Source organism: Bos indicus x Bos taurus, chromosome 22, assembly GCF_003369695.1.
Source record: "Bos indicus x Bos taurus breed Angus x Brahman F1 hybrid chromosome 22, Bos_hybrid_MaternalHap_v2.0, whole genome shotgun sequence".
NCBI classification, from domain to species: domain Eukaryota; kingdom Metazoa; phylum Chordata; class Mammalia; order Artiodactyla; family Bovidae; genus Bos; species Bos indicus x Bos taurus.
In genome coordinates this window covers 18,235,580-18,261,442 of record NC_040097.1, presented here as the reverse complement: position 1 = coordinate 18,261,442, position 25,863 = coordinate 18,235,580, and the positions used below count along the sequence as shown (strand labels likewise).

At 40.4% G+C, this 25,863-nt stretch overlaps 1 protein-coding gene across 6 annotated transcripts in view; it reads left to right on the top strand.

Annotated features, from left to right (window-relative positions):
* The window catches only part of C22H3orf67 (chromosome 22 C3orf67 homolog), a 267,751-nt gene that overhangs the window by 192,374 nt on the left and 49,514 nt on the right, over positions 1-25,863 (top strand). For all 6 annotated transcript variants that reach the window (XM_027523123.1, XM_027523121.1, XM_027523120.1 and 3 more), the window contains 2 exons: positions 464-667; positions 12,926-12,987. In XM_027523123.1, coding sequence (XP_027378924.1) covers positions 464-667; positions 12,926-12,987 — 266 coding nt within the window. The remainder of the gene's footprint in view (positions 1-463; positions 668-12,925; positions 12,988-25,863) is intronic.

Sequence of the window (25,863 nt, the reverse complement as noted above, 5' to 3'; positions counted from 1 at the left end):
TCACACACTACCTGTGGACTCCAAAACCAGTTAGGTACCTGCGGCTGTGATGGTGCTAAAAATGTACACTGTAAGATTCTCTGAGAGCACATAATGTGGAGGAACTGACCCAGTTTTGAACTGTCAGGAAAAGCTTTTCTGAAGAAAAACACATAATCTGGGCCCTAAAGGACAGCTGGGCATTCGCACACAAGAAATGGCGTGTGCACAGGCACTAAGGCAAGAGTGGGTGTGACGCTTTTGAGGACCTGAATAGAGGACAGCGTGGCCGGCACGTCAGGAGAAGGAGACATGATGAGGCAGCCGGCAGGGGCGGCATATAAAGGCCTGTTAAAGATCTGGGCCTCTGTCAGTGGGGAGCCACTGTAGGGCTTAAGGCTGTAGAGTAGCATTCACAGAAGCCCATAAAATTAAGAAAGGCCAAGTGACTCATTGCTCTTTCAATTTCTTCTCTCTTGGTCAGGAGTATGACTGGAGAAACTATCAGCCCAGTGAGATTAGTGAATCTGAGTTGCAAATGCTCGCCAGCCTACGGCGGCAACAGAATGAGGAACTGGAGGATACTGGGGCTCCCTATGGCCTGAGCGCATCCCAGGTTGACAACTGTAACGTCAGCATAAGCACCAGCAGCGACGACACAACCACGTGGAACTCCTGCCTGCCACCGGTGAGTCCAGGGGTTTGCAACTCCGTTTACTGCCTTAATCAGGGATCCAGCCTCTCCGTAACAAAGCCCAGCCTTGCCTGGGAAAAGTAGGGCTGAATGAGAACACTTCCCATGAAAACTGTTCTGAAATAGTGTTGTAATACTGGAGGCATTGTCTTGTTTTAAATTATTTTATTTATCTTCAGATAATGGGTTTCCCTGGTGACTCAAACGATAAAGAATCTTGCCTGCAGTGCGGGAGATCTAGGTTCGATTCCTGGGTCGGGAAGATCACCTGGAGAAGGCCCTGGCAACCCACTCCATATTCTTGCCTGGAGAACCCAATGGACAGAGTAGCCTGGCAGGCTTCAGTGCATGGGGTTGCAAAGTGTCACTACTAAAGTGACTTAGTTTGCACCTTCAGATAATGTATGTTAATTGTGTGGTGAGATATAAAACCCTACATGAAAATGAAAGAAAAAGAATAATTTTACTATAGACTCTAGGTATTTCATTGCATTCTCAGCTCCCTAGCACAAGCCCTGGCACATAGAACAGGCTCAATATGTGTTTTAAAACTATCCGTTAAATGAATGAACAAAAAGGAAGAGACTATAGCTAAACCAAGTATGGCTTGGATACAGTGGCAGAAAAAACGTTTTTGGAAGTCACCGGATTTTTGCTGACTCCTCCCTGTGTCTCTGGCCATGAGAGGCATTGCAAGTGCTTCAGCATCTTATACTATCCTGTATGTTTATACGGTTAAAGCACTCTTAAATGCAGCCCTTCATTTTTTCTATAGACTAGCAGGCGACCTGAAGCAGGCCACAGTCTGCCTGTTTTTCAGTTGAAGTAACTAAATTCTGGACTCAAGCTTCCACACCTGCTCAGTGGTAGAGCCCAGAACAAAGCCCAGTGATTTTACTGTGTCTATTCTTCAGTACAATCCTCATGGATCTTATGGTTTAATTGAAAAGACAAGGCAGAAACATTCACAGAACAGTCTAAGAAATGTCATGGGGCAGAAGAATAAAATCATGATTATAATAATGGCAATTAGAGCTGCCATTTCTTTAAGACCTAAAAGCATTTAAGATCTCCATAGACCGAACAAACATTTACTTATAATGCTACATTCAACATCAGATCAAACATATTAAAATGTACTTTCAAATCCAGTAGTAAATATAGTTTTTTACCAGACAATTTTTAAAAGGAAATATAAAACTGTGCACCTTTGGTTCATGCTTATATAAAATTACATAAAGGTTAGTTTAAGTGTAGTTAACAGTGGATAAGCTATGTTTTAAGTATTGAGTTAAATATCAATTTTTCAATTTTCATTTTCTATTTTAAAGTAATTTTTTTTTTTCCGGATCTCCACCTTCTTTGTAGCTCTTAGAAATCTCAGAGGCCCTGACACTAGGCCTTGTGTTTCTCACTACTCCTTGCTGCTATCCTATGTGGTAAGCACTATTGAGTTCCCATTTTCAGATGAGAAAACAGACTCTTGAGTAGAGTGACACAGAACTAGTTTGGCATGACTCTCAATTCTAAGCTTCTAGCCTCCATGATAAGGACTTCTTGATATGTGACTTAATTGTCAACTGAGTGCTATGAATATCTAGCAGAAGTTGAGATTTCTACTCTGGAGAGAACTTCCAAATCACAGATGAGAAATACAAATTGGTTCTAAGGATTAGGGGTGGTGGGGGCAATTATATTAGTTTTTCTTTAGTGTTCTTTTTACCACCTTGACCACCGTCCAAGTTGGTCTTGCCTTATTTAGCTGTGCTTTCATTAAACTGGATGATCAAGCATACATAACACACCAAGCAACCATGGTCCCAGAGAGTACCTACCCACCCAGAAAAACATACCCCTGTGTACTGGTTACTCAGAGTATCCTGATAGCCAGAGCTAAGAACAGAAGAGTAAGTTGCAGATTTTTGCCAATGCAATTTACAGTGGAATTGAAATACTGCCTTTCTTATAAAATATTTCTTAGCAGCCATTTAAACCATAGTAACAAAGAGAATAGTGGCCTCCTGAACAAACCCATTCTGTCATGAAGTAGCTCAGAGACCCAGCATTACAAAGGGCAAGCTGGAAAGTGATTATTCAAGACTGAAAAGGCTGAACTCTCAGTTGCCCAGGATACCATGTCCCCATCACTGTCCTGTTGTGGCAAGGGCTGAAGTCCCCATGCATCACAACTACTTCACTCTAAAAGTCTACAGCTGAAAATAACCATTGGTAATAAACTTAATAACCCCTCTATTTGACCAAATGAGAAATTGAAAACAGTCTATTTTTTTAGACAGAGAAAATAATTGAAAAAACCTACCTTTGGTATTTGTAAGATATATTTATTATTCCATCAAACTCAGTCTATTTCAATATTGAAACTATCAACAAATGGAAAATTGCATTCCTTAATGAATTCTGCATCTTGTTGCTCGTATAGAGTCTAAATAGAGCAATTTACAAGAACTACTATGGTCTTTTCTGGGAGCTCATAATTTTCTTTTTAGAAGTTGTACCAGGGCAATGAAAAAGAAGCAGTGGAAGAAGACATAACTTCATCACAGTGATATCCTGCTTTTCTTATGTCACAGTGATGGCACCATCCTCCACACTGATCCTCCACACTGACACTCAAACCAGAAATTTGAAAGACGTCTCCACTTCTCCCACCCCTTCATTTACCACACCCAATTGGTCATCAAATCCTGAGAATCCCCTCTCCTTTTTACCTCTTAACCCTCCCTATCTAATACCATGCTCACATCAAAAGTGGCCCAGACAGTAAAGAGTCTGCCTGCAGTGTGGGAGACCCGGGTTTGATCCCTGGGTCGGGAAAATCCCCTGGAGAAGGAAATAGCAATACAATCCAGTATTCTTGCCTGGAAAATCCCATGGATGGAGGAGCCTGGCAGGTTACAGTCCATGGGGTCTCAAAGAGTAGGACACGACTGAGTGACTTCACTTTCCTTCATCTAATACCATAGCTTTGGTATTTCATTTCTTATCCAAATTCCCTCATCAATTTCCTAATACTAAGGTGCCTGCAATCCAAGCACTATAGCGTGGTGGTTAGGAGCATAGGCTCTGAAGTCAAATCGCCAAGGTTCACATCCAAGCTGTGACCTTGTCAAACACATGGCACTGTGTCTGAGACATGATAAGCAATTAATAAATTAAGATTAGTTGTCATTATTATTCATGCTGGCTGTCTCTCTAAAGACCACATCTGATGTGATCTCATCCCTACATGAAGCCCTTTTGTAACTCCTCATTGCCTCTTTATCCTGGCATACACAGTCCCCCCACCATGATCTGAGACCTGTCCCTCTCTCCAGGATCATCTCTCACTGCTCTCCACCTTTCTCTCCATGCTTTAATCCCAGTGGTAATCCGCTAAAGGCAGTTTTACGCATCCTTGTACCTTGTACCAGTTTATCTCTTAAGACTCAGCTCCAAAGCCTTCTGTAATCCTTCTCCAGGCTCACTGAGAGAGGTAGCTTCCTTTCCGTCACAAGAGCCAGGATTATCTCCATGCTAACACTCACCGCAGCCTAGCTTGTCTGTCCCACATTAATTCATCCCACATTTTTTTTGAGTGGTACAATCTTCTGTGGATTGTGCTGGGGATACAAAAAAGTCTTTACTCACCCTAGAGATACTGTTCATACTATTCATGGGGTTCTTAAGGCAAAAATGCTGAAGTGGTTTGCCATTCCCTTCTCCGGTGGACCACATTTTGTGAGAACTCTCCACCATGACCCGTCCGCCTTGGGTGGCCCTGCACGGCATGGCTCATAGTTTCATTGAGTTAGACAAGGCTGTGGTCCGTGTGAGTAGATTGGTTAGTTTTCTGTGAGGTGGTTTTCAGTCTGTCTGCCCTTGGCCAACATCCACTGGATCACTGAAAAAGCAAGACAGTTCCAGCAAAACATCTATTTCTACTTTGTTGACTATGCCAAAGCCTTTGACTGTGTGGATTACAATAAACTGGAAAATTCTGAAAGAGATGGAAATACCAGACCACCTGACCTGCCTCTTGAGAAATCTGTATGCAGGTCAGGAAGCAACAGTTAGAGCTGGACAGGGAACAGCAGACTGGTTCCAAATAGAAAAAGGAATATGTCAAAACTGTATATTGTCACCCTGCTTATTTAACTTATATGTAGAGTACATCATGAGAAACACTGGGCTGGAATAAGCACAAGCTGGAATCAAGATTGCCAGGAGAAATATCAATAACCTCAAATATGCAGATGACACCACCCTTATGGCAGAAAGTGAAGAAGAACTAAAGTGCCTCTAGATGAAAGTGAAAGAGGAGAGTGAAAAAGTTGGCTTAAAGCTCAACATTCAGAAAACTAAGATCATGGCATCTGGTCCCATCACTTCATGGCAAATAAATGGAGAAACAGTGGAAACAGTGGCAGACTTTACTTTTGGGGACTCCAAAATCACTGCAGATGGTGACTGCAGCCATGAAATTAAAAGACGCTTGCTCCTTGGAAGGAAAGTTGCGACCAACCTAGAGAGCATATTCAAAAGCAGAGACATTACTTTGTCAACAAAGGTCTGTCTAGTCAAGGCTATGGTTTTTCCAGTGGTCGTGTATGGATGTGAGAGTTGGACAGGAAAGCTGAGTGCCAAAGAATTAATGCTTTTGAACTGTGGTGTTGGAGAAGACTCTTGAGAGTCCCTTGGACTGCAAGGAGATCCAACCAGTCCATCCTAAAGGAGATCAGTCCTGAGTGTTCATCAGAAGGACTGATGTTGAAGCTGAAACTCTAATACTTTGGCCACCTGATGCGAAAAGCTGACTCATTTGAAAAGACCCTGATGCTGGGAGAGTGAAGGTGAGAGAAGGGGATGACAGAGGATGAGATGGTTGGATGGCATCACTGACTTAATGGACATGAGTTTGAGTAAACTCCAGGCGTTGGTGATGGACAGGGAGGCCTGGTGTGCTACGGTCCATGGGGTCACAAAGAGTTGGACATGACTGACCAACTGAACTGAACTGAAAAGTCTTGAGATACTCACCATATTGGAGATAAACAGCTCACTGTAAGAGAGTGATAACAAGATACCATTATTATGATAACAAGAGAATGATAATAACATAAAGAGAGGAGGGAACACGTGCGAGGGAATAATTAATTCTACTTGTTGGTTTCAGGGATGTTTTCACAGAGAAGGCTGCAGGTAAGCCAGGATTCGAGAATGAGTGTAAGCTCATCACATAAAGAGAGGAGAAAAGGAATTCCAGGTTCTGAAAAGGAGCAGAACCAATTGTCTCCTTTAACAAGATTACCTTCTCTTGGTGCCTTTTTTTCTCCATCACCTCAAACAGGACTTGAAATGACTTTTTGCTTCCCTCATAATCACTGCCCACCCCTGACCCAACAACACTGCTGCTTACTCCAGCTACACTGCAGCTCACACATCCTGGCCCTGCCTTTTGTCCACATTCTGTTAGCGATGCCATTACCCATACCCTCTTCTCTGCCTGGAGACCCTCCTTCCCTCTTCTATACCTTGAACACTCCTGTGTTTGAAGGCCCAACTCAAATGTCCCATCTTCATGAAACCCTTTCTCCTGCATAGAATTATTTTCTTTCTTCTCTGGCTCCCAATATCTTTGGTGATAGCACTTACCACATCAGGTAACCACTGTCATCAGCATCCCTCGAGCCTGGTTGTGAGCTCCTTGAAGGCAGGACTGTGCCGAGCACAGGGTCTAGCATGAGGTCACACTCAGTCAGCACTGGTTGTTGTTATTTGGTTGAGTAAATCAGTCAATAATATGAAAAGATTCCTTTTTTACTCTAAAGTAAGGTAGTTTTATCAAAATTCCAAAATAAACATCAGCTGTACTTTGCATAAATAAGTCCTGAATGATGCTGGTAGTATTTTACATTCAAGATTTAATAAATGGATATTAAATACACACAAAAAGGAAAAATCTCCCTCTAAAGAAGATTTAGGCAGGTCACATTCAGTTTGGCATCTTTACTTAATGATTTCATACACATTGCAGTCAAACCAGGAAGCCTACAGAGAGTAAAACAAGTCTTTAGTAAAGTCTGTTGTGTTTACTACAAGCTTTGGCTTCTCAGCTTTCCTCAGCATCTGTGCAGTTCAGAGTAATATGTACTATTTAAAAAGTGTTTAGATATAATAAGTTAATCGTTTAAAAGTGTAATTAAATGTAACCATATTTCTCATAGCAAATTGGCTTTTGTAGGCATCTCTTGCTAAATAAATCAAACCTACTGAGAAATCCATTGGCATTTGACAGACAAATTTTTCAAAGTTTCTAACTTAGAACCAAATTCAATTAAAACAATACTTTTCAACTTCTGTGGAAACCAGGCTGCAAGTAATCAATTTTGGAGGGTTCTGTTAGGAGTAGCCCTCGTGAGATTTATTGAAAAACTGGGCTCTAGGCAGCCTTTGGAAGAGAGCTAGGAATTAGTTATAATGGATTCTTAAGTGAATTTTATTTTGGTGAAGGATTTTGATTGATAGGAACATAAAGCTATGTCTTGAGGAGTGTGTGTGTGTCTGTGTGTGTATGTATATGTGGTATACGGTTCCTTTTCAGGAAGAGGAATAGCTGTTAATGGAAAAAGTGACGTCCAAAATAATTTAGACTCTGTCAGCCAACCTGGTCTCAAATCCCAGCTCTGCCTTTTGCTAGCATGATCACCTATAAACTGGGAATAGTAGAGGCCCTTCATTGTGTGGGCATGGTGGGAACTGATTGTGTACTCGGAGTGTGTGTGCTTAGTGCCTCACATAATGAGCTGACACTAACTATAATTTGCTGCTCCCCCAAAGATGCTCTCCTCAAAGGACCACGTGAGTGATCAGAAAAGATTCCTAGGATATTTTCTCTTTTTGTGACCACTGAAGGCTGTAAGGGTGGGCTGAGGTTCTAGTGTGCCTGTTTTGATGTGAGCTTAGCATTCAGACTGACCCCTCAGAGCTTGACTTAACTCATTGTTCCAGTGTTTTGTTATTTCTGTGTCCCGCCTCTAATCTAAATTGAAGAAAAGCATGCCTCATGTGATACTTTGTAAGCAGATGCCTCAAAGCCATTGTTCCTCTAAGTTATTTCCCGTGACCTAATATCAAGCACATAAGTCTCCTCAGCTTGTTTAAAAAAAAAAATCGTCGCATGCATCCATCAACGTGGCATACTGCAGAGCATAATATTTGGAGAAAAACGAGGCAAAACGCACTTAATAAAATTGCAAGCATATGGTGAAGTTCTCAGACAAGTTATTTATGGTCTTGATTAACCTTGCAACATTTTTTTGTCATTTTCATAGTTTTAACATAACAACAGAAAAATATTTCCTTTACCTTTTAACATGACAGGATTATCTTATCTCCTGTTCTTTAATTTAGCCTTCACTTCTCTCCCTTACCCCAAAACGTCTAGCAGCTTGATCATGGAAAAGCAGAGCTTCTTGTGCTCGGTGGCAGTTCATTTCATCTGTGGTGTTTTCCCGACTCTAGTGCATAGCAACAGCGCCACCCAGAGGACAAGGTCCCAAGTTTCTAGGATCTGTTCCATTCCTTGGCTCATAAACGTTATCAGTGTTTTACATGATGGTTGCTGGCTGCTATGTGTACAATGTGTAATATACTAGCATTTCAGGCTCTTTCTAGTTAATAGGTCTTACTTTTTTCTGATCTACAGATTCATTAACTTCTTAGCTCTCTTTGGGTATAATGAGTTTTATTTTAATCTTCCTGAACTAAAAACAGTAAGTGGTTGATTGTGCTAAGCTGCAGATAAATCAGATGAGCAAGCTGTTCTTTATACCGCTATAGAAATGATATACGAAAACTAATATTGAAGTCAGTGTAATATCTGTGCTGTCAGGAGAAAATATTAAAACGTGCGAGTTGTTCTGTGTTTAATGACTATGAAAGTCACCTCATGAAATAAACTTTTCTCGTTCTTAGAGGATTGTCTGTTTTATCTTATGTTGTCCCAAATTTAGCAATGTGGCAAAACATTTTCTTTGATTTTAAATATATAGTTACATGTCATAAGAATGAAATCAAATGAATTTAATTTATGGTAAGGAGATAGTCCTACATATATCAAATACATGTATTTCAGGACCACTTTTTCTTCCTGCCATTAACTGAACTGAGTTTGTCATATTTGTTTTGCAAAACTTATTTACTGATTTAAGTAAACCTCTGAGCTAGATTAAGCCCTGCAGCTTACTGATTAAGAGGGAGAATGAGGAATGAGATTGGATGGGTTCAAATTATGGCCCCACTATTTCCTGACTGGCATGACCTTAGGTTAACACTCCTTTCTTCCAAATGATCACTCCACGCTCTGGAGAACAGAAATGCTTACAGAGTCCTATTCCTCCCCCTTTAGATGCAGTTGTTAATCCTATTTCATAGAATTGTGAAAAATTGAAAAAAATGAAAAAGTGAAGTAACTCAGTTGTGTCCCACTCTTTGCGACCCCACGGACTGTAGCCTACCAGACTCCTCCATCCATGGGATCTTCCAGGTAAGACTACTGGAGTGGGTTGCCATTTCCTTCTCCAGGAGATCTTCCAAACCCAGGGATTGAACCCAGGTCTCCTGCATTGTAGGCAGATGCTTTACGTTCTGAGCCACCAGGGAAGTCCAACAAGGATTTAACACAGAGTAGGTGCTCAATAAATATCGGTTACTACTATTATTATTGTTGTCTTGGTTATTTGTAGGGCTTCCCCTGTGGCTCAGCTGGTAAAGAATCCGCAAGCAAGGCGGGAGACCAGGGTTCCATCCCTGGGTTAGGAAGATCCCCTGGAGAAGGGAAAGGCTACCCTCTCCAGTATTCTGGCCTGGAGAATTCCATGGACTGGTCATTTATAGGTGTTCATTATTATTCCTGTGCTGCTTATTGCTGAATTCCAAAATAAAAAAAAAGATCTTTTTTTTTTAACTGGTGCTTTCATGGAATGTTCCCTACCTAGAAGTAGTCGAAAATGATTTACTGCTGCACATGTACAGAAACATATCTATTCCATTTGTGGATGGGGATGTTTGGCTTCAGACAGTTCATCTGTTACCCTGCCTCCACCCCCATCATGTTCAGAGAGCTGTTAGAAACAATTAGGCCATTCTGATGTGTGCCGGGAAAACAAAAAGACATTATTGAAGTGAAAGCTCTGCCTTTAGAAAGCATTAAAAACAAAGTCATGGCAACTGGAATATCTTAAAGGAGTTTTTTAGCTGCGTCATTGCCATAATCCATTCCTGTCCCTGAACGTGATTATGAAATTAGAAGACATGTACATAGAGGGAACTGAGGCCACCCAATTCTGTATTGTACCCCCCTGAAAGCAAGACTTGGATCCTTCCCCAACAGAGTCATTAGCAGTTGGGGTTTATGTCAGTTTTAACAGTTGCATGTATGAGTCAGAATGCTTTACCATGATATGCTATTATTAAATTTAAATTAGCTATTGAATAAAACATTTGCAGGTAAAAACTTAGTTTTCAATAGTAAAAATTAAGTTAAAGAATTGGGTATTCAGACCTGGTTCCACCACCTTGCAGTTATTTTTAACTGGATTTTTAAAATTTACCTTTCTGTCTATTCATGTCAGTAGTCCTTATTACTTCAAAAAGTTTACACTGATTATTTCTCTGTTTTCTTACACTTTAAAAATCACTGAATGTGAATCTTTTCTGTTAGTATATTTTTTTTACTCCTTGTATCATTGTGTCTGCTTTATAGAAACATGAGCAAACATGGAAGGGCAGTCTGTATCGTCTAAGTGAGAACTCAGTCACAAACCAAATAGCGTTCTGTAACCATTTCTATTCTCCAGAGAGTGGAGTGAGTCATTTGGAAGAAGGGAGTTCCTGCCATTAACTGAACTGAGTTTGTCATATTTGTTTTGCAAAACTTATTTACTGATTTAAGTGAACCTCTGAGCTAGATTAAGCCCTGCAACTTACTGATTAAGAGGGAAAATGAGGAATGAGATTGGATGGGTTCAAATTCTGGCCCCACTAGGGGCCAGAATGTAGGGACAGTATAAAATAGAATTAACAGCATAAAATTAGGAAAATGGAAATTTGTCTGAATAGCAGAACTGTGATACTTAGAGAGTTATTTAAATTCTTCAAAAAGTAAATAGGTGGAGATCCATTCAGTAGAGGCCTGAGTACAGCTGAAATTCTGGATGAATACTAATGAATATATTACTGGGAGTATTTCTACACCACTGTGAGTTGGTCTAGAGAACCTGTTAGGCCCTTTGCTTACTAATTCCTTTTTTGCTGTGAAATAATAAAGCCTAAATCATAGTACTAAATTTTACTTGCAGAATGCTGGAAGTCTTATTTCTCCAGTGAGATCAAATATGTCTTATGATATGTTTTTCCTTCTACTGTTCTCCCAGCTGTTTTTCTTATTACTGAAATGGTGATGTATTGATATTGGTTCAATTACCAAAGTATCTGAGCACATTTAAATTCATGGTGCATCACAGATAGGCTAACTGACTGTGATTATCAGACAGGGTGTTTGATTTAAAGAAACACTTCCAAGAGATTATTTATAGAGAAAGACGGTTTAAAGAATTCCCATCACCCATGTCATTAATATTTTAGGACCCATTAAATTAAGGAATATGTGGAAAATAAGGAATATGTGCCTTTTACCTACAGGCATCATTGCCACGCTGTTTTCTTCAGCTGGGGTCAACACTGTGGGGCCACATTATGGCTGAGAAAACCTTAACATCAACCCCATTAAGTAAGGAAAAAACAGAAGTCCTTCAAATGCAATTCAAAAATGTATACCAAATTCCAAATTGTAATGAAATGAGAATTTTTTTTTTATTTTATTTTATTTTTAAATTTTACATAATTGTATTAGTTTTGCCAAATATCAAAATGAATCCGCCACAGGTATACATGTGTTCCCCATCCTGAACCCTCCTCCCTCCTCCCTCCCCATACCATCCCTCTGGGCCGTCCCAGTGCACCAGCCCCAAGCATCCAGTATCATGCATCGAACCTGGACTGGCAACTCGTTTCTTACATGATATTTTACATGTTTCAATGTCATTCTCCCAAATCTTCCCACCCTCTCCCTCTCCCACAGAGTCCATAAGACTGTTCTATACATCAGTGTCTCTTTTGCTGTCTCGTACACAGGGTTATTGTTACCATCTTTCTAAATTCCATATATATGCGTTAGTATACTGTATTTATGTTTTTCCTTCTGGCTTACTTCACTCTGTATAATAGGCTCCAGTTTCATCCACCCCATTAGAACTGATTCAAATGTATTCTTTTTAATGGCTGAGTAATACTCCATTGTGTATATGTACCACAGCTTTCTTTGCTTTTCATATTAGAATTACATGGTTGCTAACCACATAAAAGAAATACTTTGAGGAGATGTTCAAAAAGAATTCTATCAGATATAATGGAATTTTCTCCCTTTATAGAACAAAGGAAAAACATCGAGTTGCGTTGGAGGCAAGTGTTTAAGGCTTACATGAAATGTAGTTGTTTAGCGATGTTTTGAAAAAGGTAGTAACTTAAAGATTTCTTATGGAGGAGAAAATTCCGATTTCATATTTTTGTTGAATATTGGTATCAGTCAGTTCTTTCGGTTCTGTGATTAATGCTTGAGGTTCTCTTATGCTAGGGGAAACTGACTGCCTTGACCTAAGATTTATATGTACAGTTCCAAAAATGAAAGTAGCCATTGTCCTTGCAAATTTAGTAACATTGGGATATAAATATATGTATATGCTGTATCTAATAATGAAAATAGATATTATCCTTGCAAATTTAATAACATTGAGATATAAATATATGTATATTCCATATCTCTGAGTCTCCAGTCTATTGCTGATATTTGCTCTGCAGCATTAGTTCCAGGAGACATTTGGTTTTTTTACACTGTTAACAAAGGAGCAACCTTTGTTAGCAGTGTAAAAACTCCACAAAGAGGAGAATTCCACACATGAACTTTAATTACACCATAGATGCTGTCTAATCCAGTGACTGGCCATTAAAATAACCTCTGCTTTCCCTCATATACCACTTTGTTACTTCCTGGATCTCCCAAACAACCTTCAACTCTTCGTAAAATAAACCTTCTTGCAGGTTGTTTCTCAGGAAAAAAATTAAAGTAGTGAGAGTGCATGATACATAAAGAGCATTATGCTGATTATTGTCTCAGAAATGTTTTGTCTTTTACAGCCTGTCAACCAGGGCCGTCACTATCAGAAAGAAATGAACCCACCTTCTCCTTCTAACCCCCGGTAAGAATCATTAATAAGCTAAATTTAATTTTTTTTAATTTAAATTTATTTATCTTAATTGGAGGCTAATTACTTTACAGTATTGTATTGGTTTTGCCATACATCAACATGAATCCACCATGGGTGATTATTTAGGGATTGACTGTCCATTTTTCTTGGTTTCTTAAAATTGTTTTCCAAACTTCTGAAGAGCTTGCAAAGTTGGCTTTTGTTAGAAGTTTAGTTTAGTCTACTCTTCTTAATCAAACTATGTTGTCATGGCTAATAGTATAACTAGATTTATATGGCACTTCTGCCTTTTACTAGCTGGGGGACTTTGAGAAAGTCCTTTAAGTCAAAGTAATTCAGGCATAATAATTACCTCAGTTGTATTTTGAGAATATATGAAAAATCCTTAGCACATTTCCTGGCAACATAACAAACTCTCTTTAAATGTTCATTTACTCAGTATTATTCTATTTGCATGGATATTTCATCTTAATAGGTACTTGATGTTCAGTGCATTTTAGACATAAATCTTTGTATCACCTGATGCTTTTACGTTCATCAAGATAGCTTATATGAGTTCAAATGGCTGTTCTCTTTTTCATAATTTCAAAGTTCATAATCTCAAAATAATTTCATTATTTCAAAAATGTCATTGATACAAGTCATTTGTCAATATAGAAGAACCTTATTTTATTAGGCTCATTAGAGATAAGTGTATCTAAATTCAAGTTTTGAAATATATATAATATTATATGGGTTTTTAAAAATAATTAAATAAACTATTGACAGTTTATCCATATAATTCAATATCACTTTATTACTATTTATTAAATACTAGGAATTTACTGAAAACCACCCTCAGCATCTTAGTTATTACAGTACAACTCATTATCTAAATGCTTCTCATTATCAAGCTCTCTCATCTGAGTGAAACAGACAGGAAGGATTTGTTAAATAAGAATACAGGGCTGTACCCTGGAAGCCAAGGGCAGCCAGGCCTCAGGAGGGATCTGTATAGGGAACTAGAAAGCAGAGAGGCAGGTAGGCAGTATCCTACACCCCATCTCTGTTTACTTCTTCCTATCTGCTCCATTCTTCCAAGCACCAGCTTTCTTTACTTCTCAGTCACATATGGCTATCTTGAGTTTACATATTACAGTTCAGAATAATGCTGAGGCTGACAGTCTATGCCTGAATCGCAGTTCCTCCTTTCCTGGAGAAAGAATATGGTTGGCCTAGCTTGGGCCAAGTATTCACTTCTGGTCCAATCAGCAATGAAGAACCAACCAACCAAGCCATGTCAAACTAACATGGCTACCAGAAAACCATCTACATGTTTTACAGGACTTTTAATGGAGCCCAGAATGTTCATAAGTATTCTTTATTAGTAATCTCTTCTAAGTGTTTCTGGTTGTCTATATACTCAATCTGTCTTTCTTGCATGTTACCTAGTAGGCAGAATTGTCACTATCATAAATAGATATAATAAGGAGTTGAAAATTGAGACTGTAATTTCAGTGTATATAGAAGGATGTTTATTCTTCAGAATAGTTCTCTCTTGATACGTGAATATGTCTTTCCTAATTTGCAGCTCATCTAGATTTGACCAATAGACTATCTCTATATGAATAAACTTTCAAGATAGCTGGAAGTCTAAGTGAAGTCGCTCAGTAGTGTCCAACTCTTTGCAACCCCGTGGACGGTAGCCTACTAGGCTTTGTGGTCCATGGGATTTTCCAGGCAAGAATACTGGAGTGGGCTGCCATTTCCTTCTCCAGGGGATCTTCCCAACGCAGGGATCGAACCCTGGTCTCCTGCATTGCAGACAGACGCTTTACCATCTGAGCCACTAGGGAAGCCCTAACTTTGGTCCAAATTATAATAGTCAGAACTTGTAAGCTGAGTAAATGAACATGATAGAAAGTTATGTTAGAAAGTGGAGCATTTTGTTTCAGTGAAAGGAAAACAGGGGCTTAGTTTTCATCCTACCTCTGCTACTAACCCAGTGTATGATCTCAGGTGAGCCTCTCAACCTGTTCAGACCTCATCTGATAACAAGAACACCCTCATGTGTAAAGGAAAGTATTTCAGTTACAAATTATCTGGGGTTACTTCCAGATTTATGAGTCTGTGACTTTGATGGGACTCATTATAGACTTTCCATATGAAAACCAGTTTTACTATTAAAGGGAACAGTGCCCTGTATAGGAAACATACTTCATAATGTTGAATATATTAATTAATGTTTAGGTGTGGTAGTGTATGATTTTAAATATCTCTTTTAAAATTTGATTCCCAAAAATAGAATATAAGAAAATTCACCAACTAAACAGACAGCATATTTCATTTAACCAATTAAATGTTTGTTCATTTAGGAAAAATTAATTACACTTTTGCATAATAAAACTAAAAGTCAAATTTCAAAGCAAAAAATCAAATGCCACCAATCCCATTTTCCAGCAGGTTATTCACCAGTCCTAGAAAATTATATAGCTGTTCAGAAAGCCTACAGATTACATGGCTTAATTCTTTGCTCATAAATGAATCCAGTAGCTTGGAGAATTGGCAAAAAGGCATTATTGGGCCATAAATAAAGAAGATGATAAAATTATGAGGTCAGCATGCTGCTGCTGCTAAGTCGCATCAGTCGTGTCCGACTCTGTGCAACTGCATAGACAGCAGCCCACCAGGCTCCCCCGTCATTTCCTTCTCCAGTGCATGAAAGTGAAAAGTGAAAGTGAAGTTGCTCAGTAGTGTCTGACTCTTTGCGAACCCATGGACTGCAGCCCACCAGGCTCCTCCATCCATGGGATTTTCCAGGCAAGAGTACTGGAGTGGGTTGCCATTGCCTTCTCTGAAGCAATGATTCTTAAGATTCATCTTTATTATATTCCTTATAAGTATCCCATGCTTTAGACCCTAAAACACCAAACTTTAAAGTTAAAATTTAAAGTTAAAAGATACTGATAATGACTACTGAAAAACTAAGAAATGGAAAGATAAGTCTCTGAGTCTGCCCCCTTAGATACACAAGCATGTAGCTTGAATCTTGAAAGCTTGGTATGCAGAGGCTCTGAACAATACGTGAGAAGCAGGTAGGCCCTTCACTTCCTGAATTAAGTGCTGTTGTGATCAAAATAATGCAAACATAGTGGGGATGGGGAACGTGTGTCTGTGCAGGTCCACCAAGAGAAGCATGTGATGGTGCCCTTTGGGAGGTAAAATGGCCACATTAGTTTCAGTGAAATATCTGCAACTACTCCAGAGACTTAACATCATATGTACTCATACCCACATGAGTCAACTTTCAGTTAGCTTTACTAATGTAACAGAATAACCAATATCCCTAAAGTCTTTTATTTACTTTTTATCCTGGAAAGACTTTTATTTCTGTACCATATTTACCTTCTTAGTTTTATGTGTTGATGAGTAAAATTAAAGATAGTATGCAGTCCACAAATCAGACAAATTTGTGTTTTGAAAAGTAATCTCTAGGGTTAAAATGGCTAAAACACTGCATATATTCATATATTGGTTCCCTCTAAATAAAGCGTTCACTTGCACTCATAGGGCAGTGCTTGACATTGGATGCTGTGGGATAAAATGGTAATCCTTTCCTGAAATGTTTACAGTCTAGGGACTGAAATACACATGGTTCACCTCATCTCTTTGTGTGTTTAGGTTTGCAGAAGTCACTCTCCCTTGCTTTGGTAGGCGTGAGGGGAGTGATATTTTCCATTATTTTTGCCTAACATACCAATTGATACTTAGCATCTCAGTTGCTGGGGCCCTTGCCTCCTTTGTTCACCCACACTGTCTCTTGGGGCACTGACAGCCTGTTATGACAAGATGCAGAAAGGGCTAACATAATCTAATACAATTTACAGGAGTGTTGGGTAGGAGGAAACAATTTCACAGTTCATTCATATTGAGAAATGTTTCCTAGCATGTAAACTTACATGCTGCCATACTGAGCAAAATGGATGCTGTTCACAGTCTTCAGTCATTTATTTTAAAATGCCATCTATTGGTTTGTAGGGTTTAGAGCTGTCCCTCAGGCACATCTATTTATGTGTTTATGTAGATTCTTCAGAACAACTCGAGATATTTTTGTTCAGGGATGGGTTTTATAAAGTAAGCTGTGATTACATTCTGGTTGTCTGTTCATATGGATGGAGTCAATAACCAGTGTTTCGTTTCAAATGATGATCACATTTGCTGTTTTTACAAGTCATAAGAAAATTAAAGAGGAGGGAAGGTAGTCAAAGGCTCTGTAAGGTCTCAAATGTTTATAGAAATAAACAATATGGAAAATAATTCTAGACTGCGCAAACAGTCATGAATGGCATGGTTTTCTTTCTAAAGTGTTTGCTTTATGATTTAGCATTTATCCATAGTTTTCAAAATGTCATTGCAGATTGTGTTAGGGCTTGAATCCCTTGCAGCCTTGCCACATGTTTGTGTGATATGAATGTACTTATAACTATAATTATCTGATAAATCCCTGCAGACTTTGACAGATGATTAATAACTGCTGACCTCAGTTCATGCTGGCTCAGCTGGCCTGACTGAGGCAAGCTGGCCTGGCACTGTAACCTACAGGTGCTGCTCTGGGCTGACCACAATGGCTTCATTTTTCTTTTCTGTCCAATTGTCGGGACTCTGCCTGGTGAGCTTCTCTTCTCGTGCTTAAGGTTTTTTCCCCCCACCAACACAAGAGAGAGAAAATGTATAATAAATAAATAAAATTAAATACAGAACTTGAATGTCATGTTTCTCTTTAAATGATTAAGTTTGAATCATTTTAAAACAAGTCATATTGGAATATTCCTCCTTAGACCAAAGCACCACAGAGGATTTCCTGATTAACTGTGCACACAGTTTCTCTAAATGTAATGTCATTGCTTTTTTCTTACTATCTGTATTTTGGGATTAAATCTTTTTTGCTTTATTTTGGTTTTATCACCACAATATTTTATTATGAAAAAAAATGACATGTACAGCAAATTTTACAGGTAGCAGTCATATGTCCTCACCTAGAGCCTACAATTAGTATTTTATTGAAATTTTTAATCACCTATCTACTCTTATGTCCATCCACCAATCCACATAAGTTTTGATCCATTTCAAAATAAATTATAGATACCAGGACATTCTTTCAAGCATTTCTGTAGTTTAGTGAAGTCAGACAGACCCAAATTTGAAAGCACTTGACTTCTATCAACTTAAATTTTCTTATCTCTACATCAATGACATTGAGTGTTTGTTTACTTTATGAAATACTCAGATAATGCTTTCTGTGTGCAACTCAAAAATGTTGTCTTACTTCATCCCAGCAACAATCCAATGAGGTGAATTGTTATTAATCCCACTGTACAGATGCGGTTTCAAGAAGTTAATGAGCTCACTGAAAGTCACCCTGTCAACAAATGTCATTGCTGAGAGCTGATTTCAGACTCCTTGACTTTGGTATCTACACTTTTAGCCACTACACTATGCTGCCTCCCACAGCACATACTTTAGCATTAAATCTTAATGATTTGTTTGTAAAACCAAAGGCATCGTTTTTACTTTCATCATTTCTCTCGATAGGTTTACGTAGGAAAAGCTATCAATATTAGTGCCCCTCATTTCATAATCCCCTTCCCACAAATTCACACCTGCTTCTTTCAAGGGGGTGACTCTCCATACTGGGGGTCCCTTGGTGGCTCAGATTCTGGTAAAGACTCTGCCTGCATTGCAGGAGACCAGGTTCAATCCCTGAGTCAGGAAGATCTCCTGGAGAAGGAAATGGCTCCCCACTCCAGTATTCTTGGCTGAGAAGTCCCTTGGACAGAGGAGCCTGGAGGGCTACAGTCCATGGGGTTGCAAAGAGACATGATTAAGCTACTAACACTTTCACTTTCACTCTGCATACTCTGAACCCTGGATCTGAGTTCAGCTCCTTGACTGAGGAGCCGTCGCGGTGTTCCCCGATGCCATGGGGATGGGGTGGTGCCTCTCCTCCCTGTGGTGCTCAGCACAGCCTGACGGGGTAAGGGCTCCATCACAATGTACATTGAGGGAGGGAACAGAGAGGCATGCCCAGATGCCATGAAGAGATGAAATTCTGCATCCTGAATGTTAGCCAGTTACGTTTCAAATATTTTCCCTCATCCTTACAAGAGTTGCCCACTTCCCTTTCTGCAAATAGAAGGACAGTGGCATTGCTTTATTTACTCTCAGGATAAAATTGGGTTTTTGTGAAAGGCTCTTGTTTGGACAAAGTTTAATTTTCATGCATGTTCCACTCCCTGCCAACCTGGAGAGCCATAGACAGTGATAACCATTAGAATGGCCCTAATCTTTAATATATAAAGTATATATAAAGTGTTATTTATACTGTATCTTTAATAGTAGTTTCCAATACCTTCTATATTCTAATGACTTTCAAAATTATATGTCCAATCCTGCCTCGCCTCTGAATTCCAGACTCATCTGTCCAAGCTGCCAATTTGACAGATGTCCAATCCACTGAGATCTCTAATGCGTACCTCAAATCCATTGCAAAACATAACTTTGTTTTCTTTACCTCTGCACATCTGTTCTTTCTTCAGTTTTCTCCATCTCAAAAATGCCACCTTCATCCCCCTTTTACTCCAGCCAGAAACCAAGAGCAATACCTGGTTTCTCTCTCTAACCCCATGTTCAGCCTCAGCAAGTAGTACTGGTACTGCCTCCAATCATAGTATATGCCAGATGTAGCCACTGCCCTCTTGTTACTGCTACAGTTGTTGCCCAAATAGCCGTCATCTCTCACCTGGACAAACTCTCACCTGGACAGATACCATTGCTTCCTACCTGCTTTCTCTGCTCCTTTGGCCCCTTTGTTTCACTCAGCAACCAGTGTGGTGCTGCTACCCCTAAAATGGACTGAAGCTTCCCCCAATGTAAAACCTCCCGAAGGTGTCCCTTTGCTTTTTGGGTCGGGTTGTCTCCTTCTCCTGAATGCCCATCACTCACACTGTGTTTCCTGCTATCATGTACCTTGACTCAAATGCCGCAGTCCTGCCTCTTTCTCTCAGATACTCCAGACTTGGTTTCACCATAAGAGCTTTGCATGAGATGGCCTCTGCACCTGGTGTTCCCTAGCCTAGAAGGGCCATAGCCTCTTCCTGTCATTCAGGTCTCCATCTAAGTTTCAACTCCTCAGAGGCCCCCTTTCTAAACACCTAACCCAAAGTAGCCCCAGGAAGCCTCATTACAGTCTGTTTTTGTTTTCACTATAGTACATTTCACTACCTGATACCACTTACTTACTTGTTGCTTATTGCACACAGACACACACACATTCACGCCCCTTGAGAATATGCTAGAATGTAAACTACATGAGCATAGGGCCTATATCTTTCTTGCTCACTGTATCCCTAGCTCTTGAAACAGTGCCAAGCACAGAGGAGACTCTTAGGAATTGCGGAATTCACTGAATCTCACCTCACAGAAATGACTCCCCCCCCCATCTCTCTACACTAGCTACATCACTGAACACTTAACTGCTAGCTGGAACCCAGGGGCACCTATATACTTTTCTCTCCTGAAGGAGTCTGGAGTTACTTGTAACAAACGAAATCTCTCTCATGAATTTGTTTAAAATTTATTTATTTTTAATTGAGGGATAATTGCTTTACAATATTGTGTTGGTTTCTGCTATGTATCAACATGAATCAACCATAGGTAGACATATGCCCCCTCCCTCTTGATCATGAGTTGTTTTAAATGATCCCTTAGGAGAAGGCAATGGCACCCCACTCCAGTACTCTTGCCTGGAAAATCCCATGGACGGAGGAGCCTGGTAGGCTGCAGTCCATGGGGTCGCTAGGAGTCGGACACGACTGAGCGACTTCACTTTCACTTTTCACTTTCATGCATTGGAGAAGGAAATGGCAACCCACTCCAGTATTCTTGCCTAGAGAATCCCAGGGACGGGGGAGCCTTGGTGGGCTGCCGTCTATGGGGTTGCACAGAGTCGGACACGACTGAAGTGACTTAACTTAGCTTAGAAGATATGTGTTATCTAAAGTGTCTGGTTAAAATGTGTCATTTTAACCCTTTAAATAGAGACTTTTTACTGAATTTGAGACTTTTCTCTGTATTCTTAATGGAAATTGCTTACCCATATTTGCCTATTCATGCCTGGCAACCCACTCCAGTACTCTTGCCTGGAAAATCCCATGGATGGAGGATCCTGGCAGGCTGCAGTCCATGGGGTCGCAAAGAGTTGGACATGACTGAGCGACTTCACTTTCACTTTCCACTTTCATGCATTGGAGAAGGAAATGGCAACCCACTCCAGTGTTCTTGCCTGGAGAATCCCAGGGACGGCGGAGCCTGGTGGGCTGCCGTCCATGGGGTTGCACAGAGTCGGACACGACTGAAGTGACTTAGCAGCAGCAGCCCATCTTATAGAGAGTGCCAGTGGCTAGAAACCTGCTTGGGTTGGCACTTCTGTAGAATGTGTGTTTAAAGCTTCACCAATGAACAGAATCTGGATAGGCAAATGGAAAAGAAGGGGAAAAAAATATACGTGTATATGGCGGGGGCGGTTGGGGGACAAATCTGAGCCTGTGGTGCAGGTACACTATTAACTTAAGTGACTCCCTACCCCTCATGCTTCTGGAGGGGTCTTTGGTTCACTGGTCTAACCTTCACAGCAGACTTTAAAAACACCTGTACAGAGAGACTTAGCTGGGCCCCTTTCCTCCTCGGTCTACAGCAATGGCCAGGCTCAGAATGGTGTCTCTAGCCCTACCCCAGTGAAGACCTGAGCCAAAGGCACCCTCGGTAACAAATGGAATCCCTGGGGAATCATCCTGTGTCTCCCTGCTGACCACTCTGAAGCTAGAACCATGCCCTACTCAATTGTAGGGCCACCATTCCCCTTGTGTTTCAGAGGGCCGAGCATTTCACCAGCAGGGCTGGACAGGCGTTCCCTGTCCCGTCACTTTTCCTTCCTCCTCTGCTCTTTTCATTTGGCCTGCCCAGCCTACTTTCAGGCCTGGTTTGGTCATTTATTCTACCAGAGCCTGTTAACTCGAGTGCATACCTGCTCAAATCACCCTGCTCCAGGCCCTAACTGGCTGTCACCCCAGAGGACTGGGCACCACCCCTGCCACTGGACCCATATTTCTTTTTCTTCACTCTCTCCACTTGTCCTTTGTAGCCCTGCCTTCCTGGGCACCCACCAGTCCTCCTTCAGCTTCTCAGTTGAGATGCCTGCGTGCTCTCTGATCACGTCTCTCGGGCTGCTGCTGCTGCTGCTGCTAAGTCGCTTTAGTTGTGTCCAACTCTGTGGGACCCCATAGACAGCAGCCCACCAAGGCTCCCCCGTCCCTGGGATTCTCCAGGCAAGAACACTGGAGTGGGTTGCCATTTCCTTCTCCAATGCAGGAAAGTGAAAAGTGAAAGTGAAGTTGCTCAGTCATGTCCAACTCTTAGCAACACCATGGACTTCAGCCTACCAGGCTCCTCCATCCATGGGATTTTCCAGGCAAGAGTACTGGAGTGGGGTGCCATTGCCTTCTCCTCTCTCGGGCTACTGGGGCTTAACTCTTCAACCTGAGTCTCCTAATTTTCCAGCTGTACTCCAAGAAAGTCTTAAGCCATTAGGGCTGGGGAAATACTCGTTGAATATTTTAGGTATTTTTATGTTTTCCAGAATTACAAATTCACAAAACCCTTTTCCGCAAGAGTTTCCGAACAACGTATTACATCTTCCCCTTCCACCTCCCCAAAACTTCTACATCCCTGAAAAATTTTAAGATCCCTGAAGAATCTTAGCACTTTTAACTGTAAAAAATGTGGGGTTCTGCAATTACCCAGGCGTACCCAGTCACCATTATCCATCCAGATGATGAACTCAGAGTACCTCTGGCCCAGGGCCAGTGTAAAGAAGGTAATTACTAAAGGAATTATTTACCATTCCAACATTTTACAGTTTCAGCTTTTAATTAAAAGATTCAGATTCCTCTTCTAGAGTAATGAGCACCTTTTAAAAAATCGAAGTGCTAATTCCAGTTTATAACATTCACCTGTATTCTGTCTGAGGGAAAGAAGAGAGGAATACAGGCTGAGATTCAGGATAATGATGTGAACCTAAGACACGGAAGACCATGACTTTGGTTAAATATCTATGGCCAGTCGCGTCCATAGACTCTGCCTTACCATTCACTTTGTTACCTCACCCAGAATAGCTCCCCTGGCTATTAAACAAGCAATCACTGTAACAGGTAACAACTGAAAGTGTGCTGCAGTTCATACCTCAGGATGAAGTAACATTCAGTGAGTATTTTTGAAGCACCCACTGTGTGCAGAGCACCATGGAGCGATGACTTTAATATTCCCTTCATGAGTTTGTGGCCTCCCAGGACTGGCAGTCCGTGCCCTGCCTGTCATCACAGCAGACTGTGACTGCTTTAAGAAAGTTGCCTTGGAGTTCGGGAGCCTTATCCATACCTGGCACATAGAAATGATAGCTTTTTCCAAACCTGTTGTTGTTGTTCAGTTGCTGAGTCGTGTCCAGCTCTGTGACCCCACAGACTGCATCACGTCAGACTTCCCTGTCATTCACCATCTCCTGGAGTTTGCTCAGACTCGTGTCCATTGAGTTGATGATGCCATCCAACTATCTCATTCTCTGTCACCCCTTCTCCTGCTGCCCTCAATCTTTCCCAGCATCAGGGTCTTTTCCAGTGAATCCGCTCTTCTCATCGAGTGGCCATAGTATTGGTGCTTCAGCATTAATCGTCCAATGAATATTCAGGGTCGATTTCCTTTAGGAGTACCCACTCACAAACAGCTTTTGTTGGCAGTTGGTTTTACTTCTTCCCTTTAATTCTTTTATTTCTCTTGTTAACCAAAAATATTACTGATTAACGTTAGAGTACATAATTTTTCACTCTAGCAATATATTATGTTTACCAGACTTTACAGCTTCATATTTTGCTGTTCATTATCTCATAAAAACCTACTCAGTATAATAAATATCATACAAGTCAAATGTCCAACCTATTTAAAATTACTTGAAGGAGAAAAGGCAAGCGACTTTTAGCTGGATTTGATTGAATTAACACTAACATTATTGTTCTATTGACTCTTTCTTGTCCATTGATTTTTAAAAGCCTTCAGCTCCCTTGCTATTCGTTAAGACAAATCAGATGTAATTTCGTGCTTAGGACAAGAAAATGCTGATGGGTGTTGGGTGTATGCATGGAAGAAAATTACATATGTGCTGAAACAAGAACGTATATATGTGCTGGAACAAGAGTGGTTAGAAGGCAGTTTCTCATATTTTGTGGTAAACAACTTGGCTTTTAACTTTTGAGGGTAACAATAGTGACCTTTGTTTTATTATGTGAAAACTGGGATTAGTAAGAACTGAAGCTAAATGGTTACTTGTAGATAATGACCTTTATCACTTATTTGAGATGAGGAAACTAGCTAGAATTATACATATTCTCATATTTTCCAATTCTTGTGTGTATATGTGTATATGCTCAGTCATGTCCAGCTCTGCAACCCCATGGAATGTAGCCCACTAGACTCCTCTATCAGTGGAATTTTCCAGGGAAGAATACTGTAGCAGGTTGCCATTTCCTTCTTCAGGAGATCTTCCCAGCCCAGGGACTGAACCTGTGTCTCTTATGTCTCCTGTGTTGTCAGGTGTCTTCTTTACCAGCTAAGCCAACAGGGAAGCCCTTTTCAGTTCCTAATTCTCTATATTTGTAGAATGTATAGACTAATAAGCAACTGAATTAAAGCAAGAAATGAAGGGAGGGTAAAATATCTTCTGTTGAATTAATAGTGAACAATTTTTAAGCATCAGAGCCATTTGTATTATTGAAATAACAAAGAACAGGAAACCTGAGATCTAGCCTGGCCTGATGTCAATTCCAAAGAAAAGCAGGGAAAGATAAGAAAGCCTTCCTCAGTGATCAATGCAAAGAAATAGAGGAAAACAATAGAATGGGAAAGACTAGAGATCTCTTCAAGAAAATTAGAGATGCCAAGGGAACATTTCATGCAAAGATGGGCACAATTATGCACAGAAAAGTATGGACCTAACAGAAGCAGAAGATATTAAGACGAGGTGATAAGAATACACAGAAGAACTGTACAAAAAAGATCTTCATGACCCAGGTAACCACGATGGTGTGATCACTCACCTAGAGCCAGACATCCTGGAATGCGAAGTCAAGTGGGCCTTAGGAAGCAATACTATGAACAAAGCTAATGGAGGTGATGGAATTCCAGGTGAGCTATTTCAAATCCTGGAAGATGATGCTGTGAAAGTGCTGCACTCAATATGCCAGCAAATTTGGAAAACTCAGCAGTGGCCACAGGACTGGAAAAGGTCAGTTTTCATTCATTTTCATTCCAATCCCAAAGAAAGGCAATGCCAAAGAATGCTCAAACTACCACACAATTGCACTCATCTCACACGCTAGCAAAGTAATGCTCAAAATTATCCAACCCAGGCTTCAGCAATACATGAACCGTGAACTTCCAGATGTTCAAACTGGAATTTAGAGAAAGCAGAGGAGCAAGACATCAAATTGCCAACATCCACTAGATCATCAGAAAAGCACAAGAGTTCAAGAAAAACATCTATTTCTGTTTTATTGACTATGCCAAAGCCTTTGACTGTGGATCACAGCAAACTATAGAAAATTCTTAAAGAGAAGGGAACACCAGATCAACTGAGCTGCCTCCTGAGAAATCTGTATGCAGGTCAGGAAGCAAGTTAGAACTGGACATGGAACAACAGACTGGTTCCAAATTGGGAAAGGAGTACGTCAAGGCTGTATATTGTCACCCTGCTTATTCAGCTTATATGCAGAGTACATCATGAGC